The sequence below is a fragment of the Pseudoliparis swirei genome, chromosome 19 (assembly GCF_029220125.1).
Source record: "Pseudoliparis swirei isolate HS2019 ecotype Mariana Trench chromosome 19, NWPU_hadal_v1, whole genome shotgun sequence".
NCBI classification, from domain to species: Eukaryota; Metazoa; Chordata; class Actinopteri; order Perciformes; family Liparidae; genus Pseudoliparis; species Pseudoliparis swirei.
The window spans coordinates 18,520,771-18,541,748 of record NC_079406.1 but is presented as its reverse complement, the minus strand read 5'-3'; the positions used below and the strand labels follow the sequence as shown (position 1 = coordinate 18,541,748).

The 20,978-nt window shown below is 43.1% G+C and overlaps 1 protein-coding gene across 4 annotated transcripts in view; it reads right to left on the bottom strand.

Moving 5' to 3' along the window:
- The window catches only part of fgf13a (fibroblast growth factor 13a), an 83,654-nt gene that overhangs the window by 31,074 nt on the left and 31,602 nt on the right, over nt 1-20,978 (bottom strand). For 3 of the 4 annotated variants that reach the window (XM_056439233.1, XM_056439234.1, XM_056439231.1), the window contains one exon: nt 15,615-15,782. The exons of the other annotated variant lie outside the window; for it this stretch is intronic. In XM_056439233.1, the coding sequence (XP_056295208.1) occupies nt 15,615-15,782 (168 nt within the window). The remainder of the gene's footprint in view (nt 1-15,614; nt 15,783-20,978) is intronic. 4 annotated transcript variants of the gene reach the window in all.

Below are 20,978 nucleotides of genomic sequence, written 5' to 3'. Positions count from 1 at the left end.
TCCAACAAACATAGACACGAGTGACCTCTGTAACACACCTGTATTCACTGACAATAAGATGAAAAAAGACAGACGCAAGGTGAGAGTGTGTTTTGCAATATGCTAAAATGTATAAAATGATTAACAGGAAAAAAATAGATTTAGATTTCATACTCTTTCCTGCTGAAATGATGTGTTTAAGAGCCATAGCTGTGAAAAAATTCTCAGCAGAGACTGCTGTCATACGAGGCCTCAGAGACAGTCATTACTCTTCCTCACACGGTTAGCTCTTCAAACATAGTCCCATGAATGGCGCCACTCAGTCTGCAAACACACCGAACCTGTGCAAGACCGAGCGACTTCACACAGACCCACAAGGTCCCAGCACCGCGCTGCTCTTACCATCTCCGGCCACTAGAGAGCAGAGCCTGAGAGGAAAAGTGCCAGATCGGCCGTCTGCTGCCAAGGTTTAGCCCTGTGTTGACCTTTTGTGTTATTAAATGCAACCAAAATGAATAAAGCTATTTCGTTTTATTAATAACCCCAGGATATCACGATGGCACCTTGTGTTTAATGAATTCCATAAAAATGTATCGAGAAAAGTGTTATCCAAGGATAAACACTGAGTGGGGAGGTTAACCTTGCTCGGGGTCCGTAATAGACGGCAATGTTGCATACCAGGACTGTGCCACTCATTATATCTAGATAATAAATGTCAAAGTAAATAAATATCGTAACACATTCTGCAATAGCAGGGTTTTTATTTGAACCTCTTGTTACAGGTGATCAAGGGAGAAGAGGTCTGTGATGAGCTCAGAGTCGCTGCTCAGGCCGTCAGCCCTTCGGCAGCATTCTGCTCGCTATCTGCTCTTTGTGCATGCGCTGCTACAGTAAATCCACTACAACAGCAGCTTGCCGCATGCTAGGCCACCAGTGCCATAGTAATACCACGCGTTACCATGGAGACTGCACATACGTAAGAGGGTGTGTGTGAGAGAGAGAGAGAGAGAGCGGTACGTTGGGAATGGGGGTTAGATGATCCATCCCATCCCCCTTCAAGAACCGTAGAGCTGTGTTCAAGACATGAAGGCAAGCAGTCAGTAGACTGAAAACAGAGGACATTAGTCCCATTATTCCTCCCAGCGTGTAAAACAGGATGATCTCCACCTCGGGGACAAGCGGTGTAGAGAACAGTTATATGTCACATCATTTTACACGCTGTAACTCTTGTGTTTCTATCAAGAGATATTGAAGATATTTATTAACAGGGTGAATCTTGTCTTCCGTGGCAGTGTAAATAACACAAAACACATCTATATTTAAACCTTGCTTCTGTATTAATAAGGCTATTTCTGTGTGTGTGAAGCAGTGTGCCAGTCTGCTCCTCATTAATCCATCAACAATCCATTTCTCGCTTTACAACACCAACACTAATTAGGAGCAGAACAAACGCAATGCCTGCCATCATTTATTTAACCTTAATCATGTGTATAACAACTGGCTTCAAAGTCTTCGTCAACTGATCAGCACTGCCATATTGTCTCTCACACAGGCAAATAAAATTGAGATAATTTTGGTTCCCAAGTGAAAGGAACAACATTATACTTTATACATCAATAAAAGCTAAGTATGGTACTGAAACATGGAGCTGCAACAGCTTCAGGAGCTGAGCACGTTGTGTCTCTGCGCTTGATAATGATACAAATAGATGAAGAGGTGCACTGCTGAGTAATGTCCATGCATTAGATGTGTAAATGCAATCTGGCCCGACACTGCTTTGCGAACGAGTCACAAAGTGTGAGAAGAGCTTTATGATCATCTCAGAAAATGACATTTCAAGTCTTCTTTCAGGTGTGCCTCAAATGTAAGTACAACATTTTGACCACTAACTACAATAATCGCTGCTATTGTGATATATAATAGGCCACTGACTTTGAGAACATTAAAACGAGAGGATGCAACAATGACACTGGGCCATCATCCTGCTTTTCACTTATAGTCAGTAGACTCAGTGTTTTGTTTACCGTACATTTTTACAAAAAGCGGTGAATTAAAAACCAGCAAGTACACAAGTGCATATATTTACTCAAGCATGGCTTTACAATCCGTCGCTTCTTAATCCAACTGCATGTCAAGTACATCATTGAGCTGGGAAGCAAACTCACATGCAATAGCTTGTGTGTATGCGTGTGAGAGAGAGAGGGAAGTGGGTGTGTGTGTAAAAGGCTGTAATGATGTGGAGAAATCTCAATCAGCGGCAGCAAACTGTTTGTAATATGGCCAGAGCATGAAGTTCAGACAGCAGCCTGCTCCGAATGCCTAATGCTGGGCCCGCGATGTGCTCGTATTCCTCCCAGCAAAAGGTTGTTGAACTACAGGCAACAGAGGCTTCCTGTTTCTCTGACCCTATACCCAGCTGACCATTAATTAGCTATTAAAAAAATGTGTCTGGTTCACAATACTGACGCTGATTATCTCTGATATTATCAACGTCTGGCTCATCTTCTTTGTTCCTCAGGTGCCCCGAGCGGGAACATGAAAAAGAGGCAGGTTTATTTCACGCGCGGGATCGGTTATGAAACATCGATGCGATGATGTCAGCAAGCTACACTTTTGTTTGTGCCACTAATGGGAATTGAAATGTAATATCTGTGTGTACGTGCCGTGGTGCAATATGTGTGGACGCGTCTATCAATATCATGACCCTGCAGTTCTCAGGTCCCCTGGGGGATTGTGGCTGAATCATAGCCAATGTTGTTGTAAGCCAGAGGAAGGAGGCTAAAAGTCCCCCTGACTGCTGTGTATGGAGACCTCGACAGAACAACTGCTTTAAGCAGCAGCAGGTCAGAACATTGTACGGCTGATTCAATATACAAGACTGAAAACAAGCACAAAAGGCAGAGGACAAAGTTCAAAGCAAATTCCAGGTGTACAGTAATTTAATTTAGTACATGTTGGTTTTTTCTGGGTCGCTGGAGCACACGGTGTCTCTGCCACATTACTTTCCTATCAGGCAGCCGAGGCAGAATGATTGGAAGATAAGATCATGGGGCACGATGTTTGCACACATGCCCTTGTGTATAGATCATTCAAAAGGCACACGTGCATGTACATACATGCAAAGTAGACACACACATGCACCCACAGGCAGCCAGCCCACCATATCTAATAGGAGTCTCTGAATTCCTGTTATCAGAACAACATCTATTTATCCATCGTTGCCGACATCACAACGGGAGGTAGCCGGAGGAGAAAATCAAGTGCAAAAGATGCTTCCTTGCTAAAATGGATGATTGAACGTTAACATGTTTGACTCGTAGATGGTGAGTCAATGGACGACGCCCTTTGGCAATACCCATCACGGTGGGAAAGCTGCAGTAAGATGGCGTTTAGGAGTTGAGAGACCTGTAAACAACAAAATCACTTTTATTCTCCTTTAAGTTATCCCTCCTCCACTAACCAGAACACACACAGGAAATGGTCTCTCGCCACAGTGAAGAGGGACATCTGGTATCAAAGAGAAATCAAGGAAGTGTGCTGCAGCCAAAATATTGAAGCTCAGACTGTGAACGTTTGTATTAATAACTCCATGCTAATTATACCCCGTCTAGCAAGAGAAGTCTTAGTCCCAGAATACAGTGAAGTGAACAAGTGAAGTGATGTTGTCCTACATATTCTTTCCAGTATGACACATCAAGGAAGGGAATGGAGCGAGATAAAAGGCATCATCTCTGACACCAGCTGGCTTAAACTGTCTACTTACTGATGGAGACACAAAGGAACGTTCTGAGACTGGCAAGAGAGCACAGGGTCACGCTCGCTTCTTTTTTAAGAGTGGCTAATAATGAACACATTGTTGTCTTAGTTGATGGACACTTCTTAGCGAGGATGATAAAAGTTATATTTAAGCTATTCTTGGAACTAAATCTGTAGCTGACAAGCTTTCTTGATTTAGAAATGGCATATATGCAAGGTCTTAAAGGGGCAGTTACCTTTAATTTGGGCCTGTAGTGCTATTTATCAATCTATATTGTTTTTGTATGAGTGGCAGAGTTTTGGAGATATTGCCGTATAGATGTCGGCCGTCTCTCCAATAAAATGGGTTTATGGCAATCTGTTGGTTGTGCTCAAAGTCCCCAAAAATGTCAAATGGCTCTTTCCAATAAATCATGACACAATTACCCAAGAAAATCCATCGACCCTGTTGTGAGCAGTTCATGTACAAACAAAATAGCTCCAGAGGACTAAATACTCTTGATTTTTTAGTGAACTCTCCCTCTTAATTTAAATGAAAACATGTTGCCTCACGTGGGAGGAGAAAAGCTGACGCCTGTCTCCATGTTTATCACATCTTCCATCCAAGTGTTTGTAATGGACCTTGATCTTGTCCATTAACCAGGTGCCTGTCCTCAGAATAACCCCATTACATCTCGTCTGGCCCCAAGAATAAATGTGGATATTATGCAACGAGGTCAAATGTGCAGTGCAGTGAGCTGGGTGTGAACATTAATGAAGCTCATTTAGTCTGGCAACACACTCTTTATTTCCCCTGCCGCTGATGCAATTCCTCGACGAAAGTATTTGGGCTTCATTCCCTTGACTGCAAAACTGAGACAGAGAAGCTGCAGGGATGAGAATAGTTATTCAATACATGGTTGTAAATGGGTTCCACATCTCTGGCACTACGTTTAAGATTGAAATGGTTATCACAGAAAGATGAGCATGTGTGTGTGTGTGTGAACACACCAGTGTGATAGCAGGGTTCAGATTGGCATAGATTATTTCAGTGCATTTAAAAGCCCCAACGCTTGGTGTTAGGTGGAGCAGATCGACTGAGCTGGAAATGATACGACAGGAGACATGACTCCACTTATGGGAGTGGGTGTGTAAATAGGTCATGTTCCCTAGCCAACACTTTTCACTTTCAGTCCCTGTGCTTGTTAGTGAAGTCAGCACTCAGAGAAATCAATGGAAACATAATGCAAATGGATGGCAGTGGACCAGCGTTTGGATTATAACTGGTAGGAGGAGCTGTGCCCAGCTGATAGAACCCTACAGTGGTATGAACAAGAAGGGCAAAACACAGCAGTGAGGCAGTGATGGCTCTCTGCGGTCTGCAGTAGAAACATTTCATATGAAATGCAACACCATTACTGAATAGCATTGGTTTGGTTGTCTTAAGGCTTTTTTTATTTTCGGTTTGTTTAGTTTTTTTATTAATTTCAAGAGATAATTAATATCAGTATATTTGTCAGTTTCCGGTTAAATCACGTACTGGTCACTTCCGGTTCCGGTTATTCCAGTTAAATAATGGCCGGTTTTAGCACTTCTGGTTGAGCCGCAGCAGAGGACAGCATGCTCCTCTGGGAAGTATCAAAGAGGCAATGCTGTGAGTGCTTCGACAAGTATATTTAATACCACTCATTGCTTGGGAACGTAGAATAAGTGTTTGTATTGTCTTTGTTTTCCGTTTTCACCAATGCACGTTAAAGGAAGAAAAAGGAAAGTAATTTAAAGAAACATACTACGATTCTGTTTTCCTCCAACGTTGGTTTAACTTGATGTTAAGTCCGAGATCAGACACTCTGCACGAGAACATTTCATTGGTCTTGGAAATAATAATGGAGCCTGCAGTAATAACACAACATTACCTCATCCCTTTGTGGACCTCACATCATGCCAATACATGGACACGAGCCACCAGCCAATTTCTTGGTAACTATACTGGTTACTAAGTATAGACACAAAATACTATGTCTTGTTTTTAAGATATATTTTTTTTTAATAGAATGAATAAAAAATGCTTCACATTAGAGCATTGAGCTAAAATTACTGAATTACTCTCATGCCATTCAGTCAGTGAATACTTTAAAATGCATTTGTATAAACAAGTGTCATGAAATGGTGATGAAGAAAAAGACAAAAAGAGTCTGAGGAGGCAAACATGATTTGACGTGCACTATTTTATGTCTATCCGTGACTTCTCTTCACTTCTGTTCAGTTGACAGAGCCAATTAGATGAACATCATGCCTTTTTGTTACTGATGTCGTCATTGTTTGGTAACAAGTACAGCGTAGAGCCAGCTGCTGAGCTGTGGTACGTTCGTGAACTACAGAGTGCTGTTGTAAATCAAACCAGTTTTCTACACATTGTAATGTCAATCAAAAGAAGTTAGAGCTGTGTGTGCCTCTCAGTATAATACCAAACGTACAGTAGATGTATCAAATCCTGCTGTCTTTGGAAACTGCAGTTTGGAATCTCTGTGTGTGTAATGTGGTATAGCCCTGATGAGAGAAGGGATCTCAGGGACTTTCAGAGGGTTCTACCACTCTGACTTGTAAGACCCACCTGTGTATAGGAGAGGATTGGTTGTGAATACTGTATGAAACGTACTGTTGGTATCTTTGTGCTTGTTTTGATATCTTTGTGATGACCACATTTCCAAAACCATCATAGTGAGGACATTTCTGCCGTATGAGAACATGTTGGCCAGTCCGGCTTCAAAGGACGAATCAGACCTGGTGTGTGGGTGTTAGTCCTTTAGTTGTGTCTGTAAAGAATAGGGCCTAGAATGCATCATGGCTGTGTATGCAGACATTTGTGGGGATCAACTTCATGTGTCCATCCATCCATTATCATCCGCTTAATCCAGGGTCGGGTCGCGGAGGCAGCAGACCCAGACTTCTCTCTCTGCGACACGTTCCAGCTCATTGTGGGGGATCCTGAGGCGTTCACAGGCCAGCTGGGGGATATAATCCCTCCAGCGTGTCCTGGGTCTTCCCCAGAGATCCTTACCCTAACTCTAAGGCTGAGCCCGGCCACCCTACGGAGGAAACTGCCGCTTGTATCCGCGACCTCGTTCTTTCGGTCACAACCCAAAATTCGGGACCATAGGTGAGAGTTGGAACGGAGACCGACCAGTACATTGAGATCTTTGCCTTTCGGCTCAGCTCCCTCTTCCCCAAGACGGTCCGGTGCAGCGCCTGTTTCACTGCTGCAGCCGCACCGATCCGCCTGTCCATCTCCCGCTCCATCTTACCCTCACTCGTGAACAAGACCCCGAGATACTTGAACTCCTTCGCTTGGGGCAGGCACTCTGTCCCCACCTGGAGGGAGCAATCCACCGGCTTCGGGCAGAGCACCATGGCCTTAGATTTGGAGGTGCTGACTCTCATCCCCCCGCTTCACACTCGGCTGCAAAACGCCCCAGTGAAATCATGTGAAAAATATCCATCCTACACTGTTTTAGTTTTTATTGAAGTTGTGCTGCTACTCTAGCTTGGTAGAGCCATTGATTCCTCCCCAACCACTCTGGCAGCATGCTCGGTATTATTTTTGTATTTACCACTGCAGAATACAGAGAATCCGACGGAGGTTGAGTGTCTTCTGTGGATGACCGATTTAAATAATGACATACATTGTCCTCTCTGGGCTCCCGCATCTATCAGGTCCTACAGCCAGATCGGCCTATGTGGCAGGCAGTGAGTCAGAGGACATGCTTTAACATGATTGAATGATTGCAGTGAGGCTTCTGCTACTGATTGAAGGATCAGTACAAATGACTGTTGGTCCATATTTATTCAGAAAGTTAAGTTCCCCTAGCAGCACAGCTGCTGTGGTATTGCGTCTGAGGCTCTTTCGAGAAAGTAGCTGCCGTAAACATGCACTCATATTCAACAAGTCAGAAGCTGTTTGTCTCAGTACTGCTGGATTGGATTAATAGGACTCTGGGCATGACCTATGACACCAGGGTCAATGTGGGCGTTTGCAAATGACTATAAAACATGTGGAGATTAGAACATTGCTGTTGGAGGGCAAAGATTAGAGATGGGAGGCTGCGTGTCACTGGCCTCTTGTAATGATGGTTTACGCGTGATCATCTATCTGTCCTGCTGACGGACTTCCTGTCTGATTGCTCCCCATTACATCATACTGACCATGCATCTGAGGCCTGTGACATCCTACTCACACACCAGCAGAACTGAGCCGAGAGCCTTAATATTGTCACCCTTATACTGAGGAGGCACTCATTTCAACGCACCACGTCAGTAACATTTAGTTTCCTTTTATTTGTTCACGTTGGAGCACTCTGACCCGTCAAGACCTCATGAAGACAGGGTTATTAACCTTTTGAGAAAACATGAGAGATGGACAGAGTGAGAGGGGGAGACAGGGGGAAGAGCAAGGGAGAAAAATATGAGAGTGCACGAGAGAGGCGACTGTAAATGTATCTCGGCCGGGCCTGAAGAGATGTTCAATGACTAACGATATCACCAGCAAGTGGATTAGCAAGCTAACACTAATGGCTGACACACGACTGCAGCCCCTGGAGAACAGACGCACACACATGCACACAGCCTCCTCATTTCAGTCATTTGGCTCTGCGTCGTTTGCCTTCATGACATAATTGTGTGTGTTTGTGCGTGAGCATGCAGCCTGTCATGTCTCACCAGCACCGGTGTGTCTCTTTGTGGTTTATTTAGTCCAGTGCCTCAGTCTGCTTGATTGTTTGCATACATGCAGCAAAATTAGATCTGGATTGAAGATAATGACCCGTGTACTGATGTGGGACAACCAGCTGAGGGTGTGTCTGTGAGGACTATGAAGAACAACAACGCTGTATGACACAGAAGCTCTGCTGGAGCTTGTTGGAGGTGAAAGTGACCGACTTCCATCAGTGCTCGTTTGACAAACACCTGCAGAAGGTAATGGACGAGCACTGTACACGGTAACGTATGCTGGAGGGAACTGATGAACGGGAGAGGACTGCCAAGAGAGAACTCTCTTTGACAGTTAAAGAATGATCATTTCACTAACAACATGCATTATTTATGTCAAACCCATCTATTGTTCTGGCACATACATTTTACAACAACCTTTTTTTAGGCATGAATTTCATTGTATTTAATAAAAGATCCTTGTGATGATATTTGAGAGTATTTGAACTTTGACTCATATGCGCACCTCTGCCTATACAACACACAACTGTCACTTAGCTGGATAAAGCTGTGTTAGGGTACGGTTAAGCAAACTGTTCAAGGGTGAAAACCAAAACTCTGGGAGCATAATTGCAGAATAGCAATATAAACAGCCCTTGGGACACATCATTGTAATGATGAAATATCATCGGGATGCTTTAGCTGTTTTTCACAGTAGCTGCTGTTCCAAAGTTGGGGAGGAGATTGAACAGCACACAGACTGAGTTGGCATGAGGCAACTGTGGAATAGTCTGGACACTTTCCAGACATTTAACCACCATTGACACGGAAGTAAACCAACAAACTGAGTCTCTAGAGAAGCCCAACAATCCAACCAAGAAAGGGTGTTGGGGAAAGACGGAGCATAGTATCTAACACGACTAGCGTTACAAGTCTGATCCCATTCTGGACCGAAGGTTCTTTAATGTTAGCCGGACTACTTGTGTCCAACATCTGGCCGTATCCTTGCACAGTACATCTAACTATGTATGTGGAGGGGGCAGTACTTCTGGTTCTCTTGCGGGCTGTCAGGCGACATGATGGGAGACATTGGGTGTCTGTATGAAACCATGCCAACATCGGCCCTGGCAGGTTGGCACATTACTCCATGCTCCTTGAGATAAATCAATCAAGGTCTTTACATAACCCCGCCAGCCCCCAACGTGACCCTCAAACTGTCTGCAAGTGTTGGTTATTCACTGCAAGTCTTTTGGCGAAGTTGACCATAATTCAGCAAACACTCGTAAACACTTTCAGACCACGAAATAATTAATAGTGTGACATTAAAATTGACAAATCGAGGTCTGGTCTGTCCATTCAATAAAGTGTGAGGTTTATTAAGACCATCGTTTGGAGAGAGAGTGAGGGAGAGAGCATTAGGGTCTGAGTGCAGGGAGGTTATAGTTGAAGATAACAGAAGGTCACAGTCAAAGGTAGCAAAAGAGATCGTTTAAACTTTCGCTCACAGGAGCCATTGCATTGAATGTTCTACAGCAGGATTCTGTATGTGTTCACATTTATTATGTTATCTACTCAATATATTCTCTCTAATAAGTGACACTATGTTGTGTGTATCTGTAATCTCTCTCCTGGCAGCTGTCTGGAGACACTTTGTGAGACTCCCATTAGCGTGGTGCTGACTCAGCAGTGTGCCTCATTGCCCCAATTAAATATCTTAACGCGTGTTTACTCTAGGGAAAACGTACACACCTGCTTGTGTCACAGTTACTATAACCTAATCTACAGATGGTTCATGTTTAGCTCAGATTTAGAACTGGTCTGTAGTTAGAAACAGGAATTCTACTGAGTAAAACAATAATAAGTTATGACCATTAGTGACATAAACTGGGATTTCAGGGTCAAAGTGAGTAAAGCTGCTAATATCTATGTGGCGTATAAAACAGTATAGTGCTACTGCACTGTAACTGCATCTTTTTACTCAGTAAATATCAACCCTTCTCATCCATTAGCATAAGACAGATGATGACATGTCTAAACATTAAAGCATGCACTATACAAACAGGGCATAGGAAAGTAGAGTGACCGTTCCAACTATTCATTGGTAACTGATTCACAACATTTCTGAACAGAATAGTCCCAGTTGGTTTGGCTGTTGGCAATGCACGAGCAGTGGACCTGGGAGGGGGAGCGAATACGTGAGAATTGTTAATTAAATAGACGCTGATGGAACGTAATGGGCAACTTCAGTGTGCTTCACTTCTCTGCTGGTCTCCTGAGTGGTTTCTCATTAATAATGTCAGAAACACCCTCTGCTCCTCTTTCTTTGTGCCTTTTGTTCTTGTGTAAATTTGACGTTGGGCGACTATGGGTGAGTGGGTAGCAGGTCCGTCTTTCAATCAGGGGGTTGGAGGTTCAAACCCCGCCCTAGTCGATGTGTCCTTGAGCAAGACACTTAACCCGAGTTGCTCCCTGTAGCTGTGTCTACGGTGAATGAATGTAACAGTATTGTAAGTCGCTTTGGATAAAAGCGTCAGCCAAATGACATGTAATGTAATGTAACGTTAAAAGAGCATGTTCACTTGCGCATGTAGATGTCAACTCGTTTACGCTTACAGATGATAACCCATGCAGAGCAGTTGATTAAATTACGCCCTCTTTCTATTTCACATATTTTATAACGGTCACATTCCACTTCTGAAAGGCTGACATTTAATCAGCAATGTAAACGAGGCTTGTAAAACAAGACATTGTCTCACTGAGTCTTTTACTTTTATCTTCTTATTCTTCTTATCAGCTGTTAAAATACATTGTTCACTCACTGTAAAGTCTCGGCTCCAGCTAAAACGCTGACATGTGGCTGAATGCACACTTGTAGGCAACCAGAGGGGTCAGGTGAGCACAGCAGAACAAACGTGACGTTGACGCTCTCCTCCCAGCCTCGTCTCTCCAGGCACCAAATCACATTATCATACGCATTATTTATTCATACGTGGTCTATTTATGTATCGACTTAGACAAACAGAGTTGTTGCTTTCATGCAGAAAGAAAGACAATTAAACAAGTTATTATTATTAGAGCATGAGTGCACCTGGGGTTGCATGTTTGTGTTTGTCTCTCGTCAAGATTGCAGTAGTGTTAAGGACTCGGCGAGACAATGCAATGGGATACTTTGTTATGAGGAGCGATGCCCCCCCCCCCCCTTCCACGTCCGGCCGGCCGGCCCCCGAAACGTAATTGCGCTCTGTCGACTCTGTGCTACATCACCACCATGCATTTAACATCGAGTAGGGTGAATTAATGGGGTTAAGATTCATCCCTCTTGCTCCTCTGCTTACACTTTCTTGGCTCAGTGAGCAGCAGATGAGTTATTTTGTCAATAAGGCTGGAACCAATTAGATAGTGGCCTGAATGTCAAGCAAGACAGGTGCTGGACTTCATTCCATCTGTAAGAGACATATCGGCTTCCTGACTTCATCGTATTGCTTTAGATGGAGCATCCCAGAGTTCCCCGTTAGTTTTGGCGAACACAAACACTTGTGATTGCCTCACGTCGGCCTGCTCTGTGGAAACTTTGATTTCAATTAATTCCTTCTCACAACTACATTACCGTACAGAGCATAAACTTCATAAAGTAATCGCGAAAACAAAATAGGTTATGATATATTACTATTTCACATTTCTGCAAGCTTTGGTTAAACAAATGGATACAAAAGGCTGCAGAGGGTTGGAAGCACACCTAACAATGTATTGTATGCTCTACCAAAAGGTCAGCCGTAATGTGAGTTTTATGCGACTTGCAGATAAAGGGTATAAAACACACAAAATTGCTGGTTTGATACTTTAAAGGTTAGGTTGAATTTCAAGTGTCTCAAAACATTATTTTAGTGCCGATATGAACATAATAACAATGTGCTGGAGGTCAAAATCCACAGTTCTTGTTCTCAGTTGTCTGAGTTATCTAAGTCAAGTGAACTGGAAACACAAAGAGAATATTTTGTAATGAAAAGACTAACTTTGGAAGATGATTCGACCCTTTGGGCTTTCTGTGTTATTCTTGGTGCTGAAAACAGCTGGGTCAACCATAACTCTTTACGGAGAATTCTGACAACTTATCGGAAGATTCACTTGGGACAGCCCCATTCATTTCCAACCTTATAATATTAGTGGGAATCAGACAAATGCTCACATAATTCTGACAACATTTCCAGAGGTTTCTGAATTGTTTCCTCTCTGTGACATATGTCTATTTCTAAGTCGTTTGGTATTTTAAACTACATTGTGTCTCAAATGAAAACATACACGTGCTGCTCATGCCTTATACCTCTGTGTTTACATCTCGTTATGGATATCTGTCTGTGGCCTGAAACTATAAACACCAAGTATTGCAGTCGTCTGAATTATGAATGGGATATTTACACAGATCGGGCCCCTTCGGGCACCATCTTTTGTTGTTGCTGTGGAGAAACAGAACAGAGCCAAAGAGAGAGAGAAAAGAGATGCAGAGGGAAGAGGAGAGATTGATTTGAGAATTAAGAGGAATCGAGAGGTGGTGACAGAGACTGAGCCAAAGAGCGTGTCAAAGTGAATTTCAAGATGGATGACACACTTTCTGACTAACTGATTGACAGCGGGCCGCACACACACAGACCTCAGGATGGAGGAGGACAGTCCAGTGCTCTCCGTCTGTGTTCTCATGCTCCCTGCAGCTCCACAGAGATGAACCAATATGATTTTAAGTCATCCTTTGGGCTGCCAGAGCCCAAGCCTGTGTGCTGCCGATGTGTTATTCTGACAAGCACATCTCCAGTGGCTGTTGAAACCAATATCTTGTCTCTCTGTATCAGCCACCTCAATGTAGTGTTGCTGGGATATGCATCAGAGGAAATGATACGGCAGATAACCGACACTGCCAAAGCCACGTTAGAGCTTGCCTTAACCTTTCAGAGTCCTTGTCCCTGTAAGAGACTCATCTATACAGCAGCAGACACACTCCAACATCTCCACTGAACACACGTCAACAACATTTGAGAAACACTTCCTTTTACTGACTCTCTGTGGCGCAATCCACTGTGACTTACAAACTATATTTAAGCCAAATTATGTCATCCGTTAAAATCATTAAGAAGTGCAATACAAATCAGTCGGAATGTTGTTGCCATGGTAACACTGTGACAAGGCTGACTTGACTTCTCAGATCTCTCAAAACATACAACCATCTTGTTTTTATTTCATATTGAATACCATCTCCTGTGCAAATATATCAACTTCTACTATTTCAATAAGTATGTTTGTGTGTGTGTGTGTGTGTTGGGGGGCGTGTTGCTTTCTCACATGGTTACACAGAGTTTCCATCTGCATTACGCATCAACATTAATGACGTCCTCACAAACAGCTGACGTAACAGATGTAGTCTTCCCTCCTTCCTTCGTAAATTCAGTCACGTCTAACTGGAGCTGCAGCCAAACTGAATAATACATCTGTACTTTTCTAGCCAGACCTCCACTAGTATTCCTTTGCTTTATCTCCCTCTCTTTCTCTCTCACGAGGATACGTGCATGTGCTTGGGTCCTTCTATCAACAGGTTCACTGATGTGTAGCACTACGGTACCCGACGTGGTCCTCTTTTAGATGCAACAGAAGACACACCAATACATTGCAGTAAGCATATCAGGAGCAAGACAATTCATATCTTACCTATCAGGAAGTCTGCAAAGGAAAACAATTTCTACAATCTTTGCACTCTTATTGAGGGATAGATGATCGATGAGGCAGTCAACGATCCTGAGTGCCAGACAGTGCAGGGTATGGAAGCATGCTTGAAGTAGGAGTTTTTTTTAATTGTTACTTTACTGCGTGTCCTAACTGTACACACATTGATAACATACAGTGTAAAGTATGCATGCAGGCGTATCTTCATGCTGCTACGAGCACAACACATGTGGAAATAAAGGGCGTGGTAAAGGGGAACAAGGTTCCAGTAGGAGGGGACGAAGGGAAGGAGGGAATGAAGCACTGAGGGTTAGATACAGCCATCGTTGGGAGCACAGAGAACAAGAGAGGAGGGGGCATGGGGAGGGGGAGGGGGGATTGCTGACTTGCAGTCCAGAGCTAAGTAGTTCACTTAACCCTTGTGTTGCCTTAGGGTCATTTTGACCCGAATCAATATTACACCCTCCCCCCGCTTTAGGATTAATTTGACCCCATTCAATGTTTAATGTCGGTGTTCTTTCGGTAGTCAACAAACAAACATAAAGTGCCTCACACTTAAACTTGGAAAACAATATTAATTCTAATAATGTTCTGGAGGTTTTAATTGCTGGCGTCAAATTGAACCCAAAGGGTAAAATATGTTAGTAAATATAAAGTTAACAGGAGGGTGAAACATTGAATCGGGTCAAAATGACCCAAAGGCGGGGGGAGGGTGTAATATTGATTCGGGTCAAAATGACCCTAAGGCAACACAAGGGTTAAGTCATGAATATGTAACACTTCAATCTCACACTTGTCTTCAAGACAAGAAGATAAAAGCGCTTCACCTTTTGTCTTCTACGAGGCGTTGAGGTGGAAGCGCGCACTGACATTGGCCAGTCATTGAACTCATTAGAGCAGCAGCTGCTATTACCGGTGTTATGTTTGCACTTTGTTTGGGTCTGTGCACGAGCCTCAGGGTGGCAATGACCGAGTTAATGGTTTGGGGTACGGAGGGGGGGGGGGGCTACTGATGATCTGCTCCTCACTCAGTCCAATGTAAGATGTGTGCAGGCAGATGGGCAAACACACGCGCGCACACACACACACACATACCCATACACACACACACACACACTAACACATTACAAACCAAGGCTGGAGGATCCCAGGGAGAGATGCTCTCCTACAGGTTATTTGCAAGCAAACATGCCCGTAAGCATTCAGTCTTATACTATGCACAATCACACACACACACACACACACACAAAAGCACTTACACTTCCATATGCTCACTCGCTCGTTTGTGCACAAACACACACATGCTAGAAAGCGGCAGAAGGACACCAAGATGCTCTCGAAAAATGAGACTGTCATGAAAGGGATGTTAGTTTGAAGGGAACTATCAGTTCACACAGAATATGAGCGAGAGGGGGAAACAAGATGGGAGTGGGCAGGTGATACGTGGAGCATTAGCAAATCAAAACAAGGAGGGGATGCGATCAAACCTTGGGGCTCTGTGCTCGCTTTCTTGGTGACTTGCTTCAGCGGGCAGCAGAAGATTTCGTGACACTTAGCACGAAAGGGGGACCCTTTACTCCTTATATCCGCAGAGTGGATGGAGTCCTGCCGTAACATAATGTACTCCTGGGTACCTGGGGCAGCGTCATCCTGGACTGCGGTGGTGCCATAACAGAATGAACTGGGGTTAGAAAACTCAACACACACAGAAACAAAAGCTAACGACAGCAAAATACACAAGGTAGTAACACAGGCAAATAATAATACGTCACATATTAGCAACAGCTAATGGCTTCAAACAACAGTAAGACAGCACAGAGTGACAGGGAGAGGAGGAAGAGAGAGGAGGAAGAGAGAGAAGAAAGAAATAGACAGGCTTAGATCACCAAGTTCACAAAACTAATCTAGTTTAACACAACAGTGAGGGGTGCGTTAAATACATGCTGTGTCACTAAAAAGGAAAAGTGATCAGATGACACAAGGAAAAGGAAACAATTAAGTTCAAAGTCATTGTTATGGCAGACACAGGTCCATGAGCTGCTGCACTTTAAAGAGGTGACGGGAGGGGCGGTAGACGAGTGAAACGTTGTTGGACTTTCAGGGCGAGCAAGCAGTCGGCACCACTGAAACTGAGGTCAGGTGGTGGGTGAGTATGGCTCCCCTGTTCACCACATGTCCACCCCATGTTCTGCATGAGTAGGCAGGCCGATGGAAAGCATGCGCAGGCCTCCAGGAGCGGCTGGTGAACTCAAGTGACGTTTAAAGTGACGTTAAGGAGCGCTACTATGACATCACTCTGCATGTGTGTCTGCAGGAATTCTGTGATTCTGTGAAAAGCCCTGTGTTTCTGTCTGTATGTATTGGCTCTTTTGCTTCTGTCTTCTTCTGGGCAAAGTGCCCGCTTGGCTTCGATCATTGACCTATTTTCTATCTGTTGATGGGTTAGGTACAAGAGAATCAAGCCGAATAAATTCTATCTTCTCTTCCTAATGGATTTGAGTGCCATGCCTCTCTCTGACACATTTACCACTTCAAGAAAATGACTATAAAGAAGGCTGTTAAACAGAACCTCCACACTATTTGATCCCCCTTCCTTTTATTACATGTGTGACCAACATTATTAATTTCAGCTTAATTCAACCCATCAGAAAATGGTGACATGAATAGTATTAAAAACTGGTCCTTTTCACACCGTTTGTGATGACCCGACGGCCCCTCTTCTCATACTGTGATAATATCACAATGTTGTACCGCATGTAAGCCTCAGTCCGATTTACTCAGAAAGCTGAAACATGAATGGACGACAGGACCATTTCAGCCTCTTCTGCCAGAAAGAATACACACAACTAAATATGAACTCAAACATTATGTAGACAAACTCCCACTCACTGACTTCATGCACTGTGTTTTCACACAGTGTCTTATTCACAAAAATAAGATCAAGAATCCTTTTGTCTCAAACACAAACCAAAACTCATACAGGAAAATAAAAAAAACAAGTCCACATGTATTAGAGGCACATTGGTCCTATTTAATATTGTTTAAAATAGTCATAATAATAATTTTATTTGTAAAGCAAATTCATTCAAAAAGAACCTCAGAGTGCCAGTATTTAAAAGGACAGGAAGAATGTAAAGTTACTGAACTTATTTACCGTGCTGCTCTATCGGGTAATGATCAGACATGTAGATGAAATGTTACCAGCAGTAAACTATAGATAATTTTTGCTGTATTAATAAACCCTGGAAATAAAAAGTCCAAACACCTGGTCGTGGTGTTTGGGCTTTGCTTTTATTCATAAAACCCCTTTACACACATGAACGTTTAGTGTGTTTAATTTAAGTTTGAACGGTTGTCCACTTCAGTATAGTAGCATGCCAAGTAGATCTTGATTAAATTAAAGTTATGCAAATAACAGCAGACATTTATTTGTAAGCATATGATACATAACCCAACATAAGCTCTGCCTCAACAAAATAGTGGCAATATCTTGATTTGACATAGAAATCAAGAATTTTAACCTTGAACTGACAATAAAAAATAAAAAATAGCCATCCCAAGAGTAATTGTATTCTGGTTTTGCAGAGCCGCGGATACATCAACTTGAGAAAGATGGTCGTTCACAAAGATTTCAAGTAGATGATTGAAAGTTAACTCCCAACACGAGATAGACAGATTGAACTGAACTGAACTGTTATTGATCTTATGAGTGTTTCATAGTAAAACTGACACAAATAAAAACACAAATGGCTTTTCAGACCTCCAAATATATATATATATATATATATATATATATATATATAAATTGGTGTTGTATTTTCCTTTTTGGTTTTTATCATACCTCAGGGATCTGAAGAGGCAGCACTCAAACTAATCATTTAAAACCTGGTTAGTGTGTAACCGATGATTCTGGAGTAGTTTTATTCAGACTTATACATAATAGTAAAAACTGAACTTATTAAAGGCTCCTGATGACTTGCTGCACTGACAGAAGTTCCTGAATGTGGCCCCTCGCCAAGAAAACCACAGCACTAAGAAAACTGTAATGGCCCTTTGGATTGACTGGAGAGGAGCTCTATGTTTCCTTCCCAGAAAAAATGAGCCCATTATCTGCCCCTGAGGCCCACAGGTGCTGCTACTGTACTTAACCCAGCAGAAATTGAGCAAAACTGAGCGAATCTCCCTATTTTTATAATACCTGTAAACTGCACACAGTTTCTACTGTGCGGTCTAAACAGCTGCTGTGACATGCACATGTCCACCCTGGGGATGAATACAATATCCATCTATAAAACATTGTTGATGAGTATTAAAAAGTAAAATATACACTATCATTTTAAAACAGTGTTATTTTGACTGTCCCTGTTGCCTGATCAGTGTCTTTCCTCCCCAAACAAACCAGACAAATACAGGAGGCTTTGTTTTATCTGCACAACACCGGTGTTAAAGTTCACTGAGACCAATCCACAGGTTAGTTGCAAATGGTCACACTTCAAACTGCTAACTGGGACAAACATGAATGCACTCCGCAGTTGTTTTCTGTCTTTTGTCCTTTCAATCCTGTCTACTCGAGTATCCCTCGCTGAGCTCAGAGCTGAGGTAGAAAATGTGTATTTAAGAGATGAATTTCAGCCGGTGTTCAATTCCAGACGGCGTTCATTAATGGGTTAATACAAATGAGTCATTGTGAGTCTAAGAGGACAACAGAGGAGGGGTGTGCACCATCTTTTACAGCCCGTCTCCTTCATCCCTGCCCCAGCCTTGATGAACAGCGCGTATTGAGATTGAAGGATGCATGATGAATGACACATGCAGCAGGACCTGGGACCTCAGTCTCAGCCACTCAGAGTGAGCTGTCACCCGGGTTCATAACAGTTGGTGATCTACAGGCACCAGTGTTGCCACATTGGACCTTCACCACACTGCAATAGATGTCCTTGGCCTTCTGACGGGAATAAATCTCATGGTGAAGAGAAATTCTTACAAAGAGAAGGAAGGGAGGAGATGTGTCTTGTTTCGGTGAGTTGCTCGTGTGTTTAGTTCAGGTCGTATGGCAATAGTATGCTAGCACGTCTCTCCGTGTGGGCGGTATTTACCGTATGGAGTATGACGCAAGGGAGAGGCAGTGGCCATGCTGTGCTTATGTTTGAGTGTGAGAGCAGAGGAGCAGCCTTCATGTGACCACACGTCATCTGTGACGTTAAGGCTCATAACCTGCCTCGTGTTCAGATGGGGTTCAAGGACGTGTGTAATCAACTGAAGCACCGTCAGGCCCAGAGAACTAAACCACACCTCCGATGGGAGAAGCAAACTGCAGCATTTACTCAAGTCGGGGCTTACATCCATCAGGAAGGTGGCACACATTCATCATGACTCGACGATAATCACACACTCACTGAAGAATCCGGATTAAGCACAGAAACGGGTCTGAAGCCTGAGGTTTGCGTTTCTAAAATAGCCCGGCCTCACTGTGGCTTTACAATGAGTCGAATCTAGCACACTGTCTTCTGGGAGGCCTTTGGTTCAGTGTGGCTCCATCTCAAGAAAGAATAGTTTTATTTTGGTTTTAAGTCACCTTGTAGGCAGCAGAGAAAGTGAGTTGATTTGAACTTGAGGTTTTCTTTTACACTCAGAATAAGCTTGCATTTCTATTCTTGCTCCTTCATCTGTCTGTGCTGGGTGTTTGTTTTTCTCTCTCGCCCTGTTTCTCTCTTTCTCTTGTACATTGTTGAACTGCAGTTTTTATTATAAACCACGGTTCCATAGTGTTGAAGCCTTTTGTAATCAACACAATAAGCGCTGGAGAACCAGAGAGATGATGATTCAAACAAATGGGAAACTGAACATGTCTCACTGTATCCATCGCTACTTCTTAGTCATGGCTTTATTAAACATTCATAACGCAGCAAAATGTAAAATAACATATGTTTTTTAAATAATATCTATGCGTTCCTTACTTGGAGACTAATTGCATTAATATATAGAGGGTGTGATTAAAAAAAAAGCACAGGAAAACAATTTCCATGAAGGCTGGCCGTTACTCAAATGCAATATAATATGGTCATCATGGCTCTCTAACTCTGTGGCCATGACCGCGTTTATTGCATTTGCAATAGCAATACATTTACACAGTATATATACAAATAAACCTAAGAGGAAAGTTTGTCATCAAATTATATGTATTCATCTGGAAAGAAAAGCCTGTGTGTATTGATAGATGTATTAACACCCTCCTCTCCTATCGCAACTTGCATCATCACAGTGTGAACCACACAAGGGGAGATTCAATTAGTTCAAAAGTGTCACTAGCTTAAATCTATGAGCTGGCTCATATGGGGTCAACCCAGATGGGGTTCGAACTGACAATTTAAAAATCAATTCCAAAACAAACATTGAGCCGACGGGGTGAAGCAAGGGTTGAGGTGAAGTGAAGTATTCTGTTAAAACCAGTGTAATTGGATGCAATTTTTTAGAACGTGAGTTATATTCAGACTCATGGAGATGACCCTTGAGGCACCTGCAGGCTGTATGATGAGGGGAAATTGTGGGAATAAAGCAGATAACCGTATTGAGTAGACCACCTCTCCCCTGGCAGACTGCCAGTACAGTGTCACGCAGCAGTACATCCCCATCGTCAGGAATGTGGCTTGTTGGTTTTGGTGTGAGTGGTGTGTGCGTGTGTGATGCTCTTGCAGAAGACGGAGAGAGCAAGTGTAATACAACTGCATGCCAATACAGCTTGTCTGCAGAGATAAATGTGGTGTTAGTGTTGGCGAAGGTCCAATGATACTACACAAAAAGCATTGTTCCAACATCAAAGAGTGGTCTTGCAAAGAGCCCATTTTACCTCA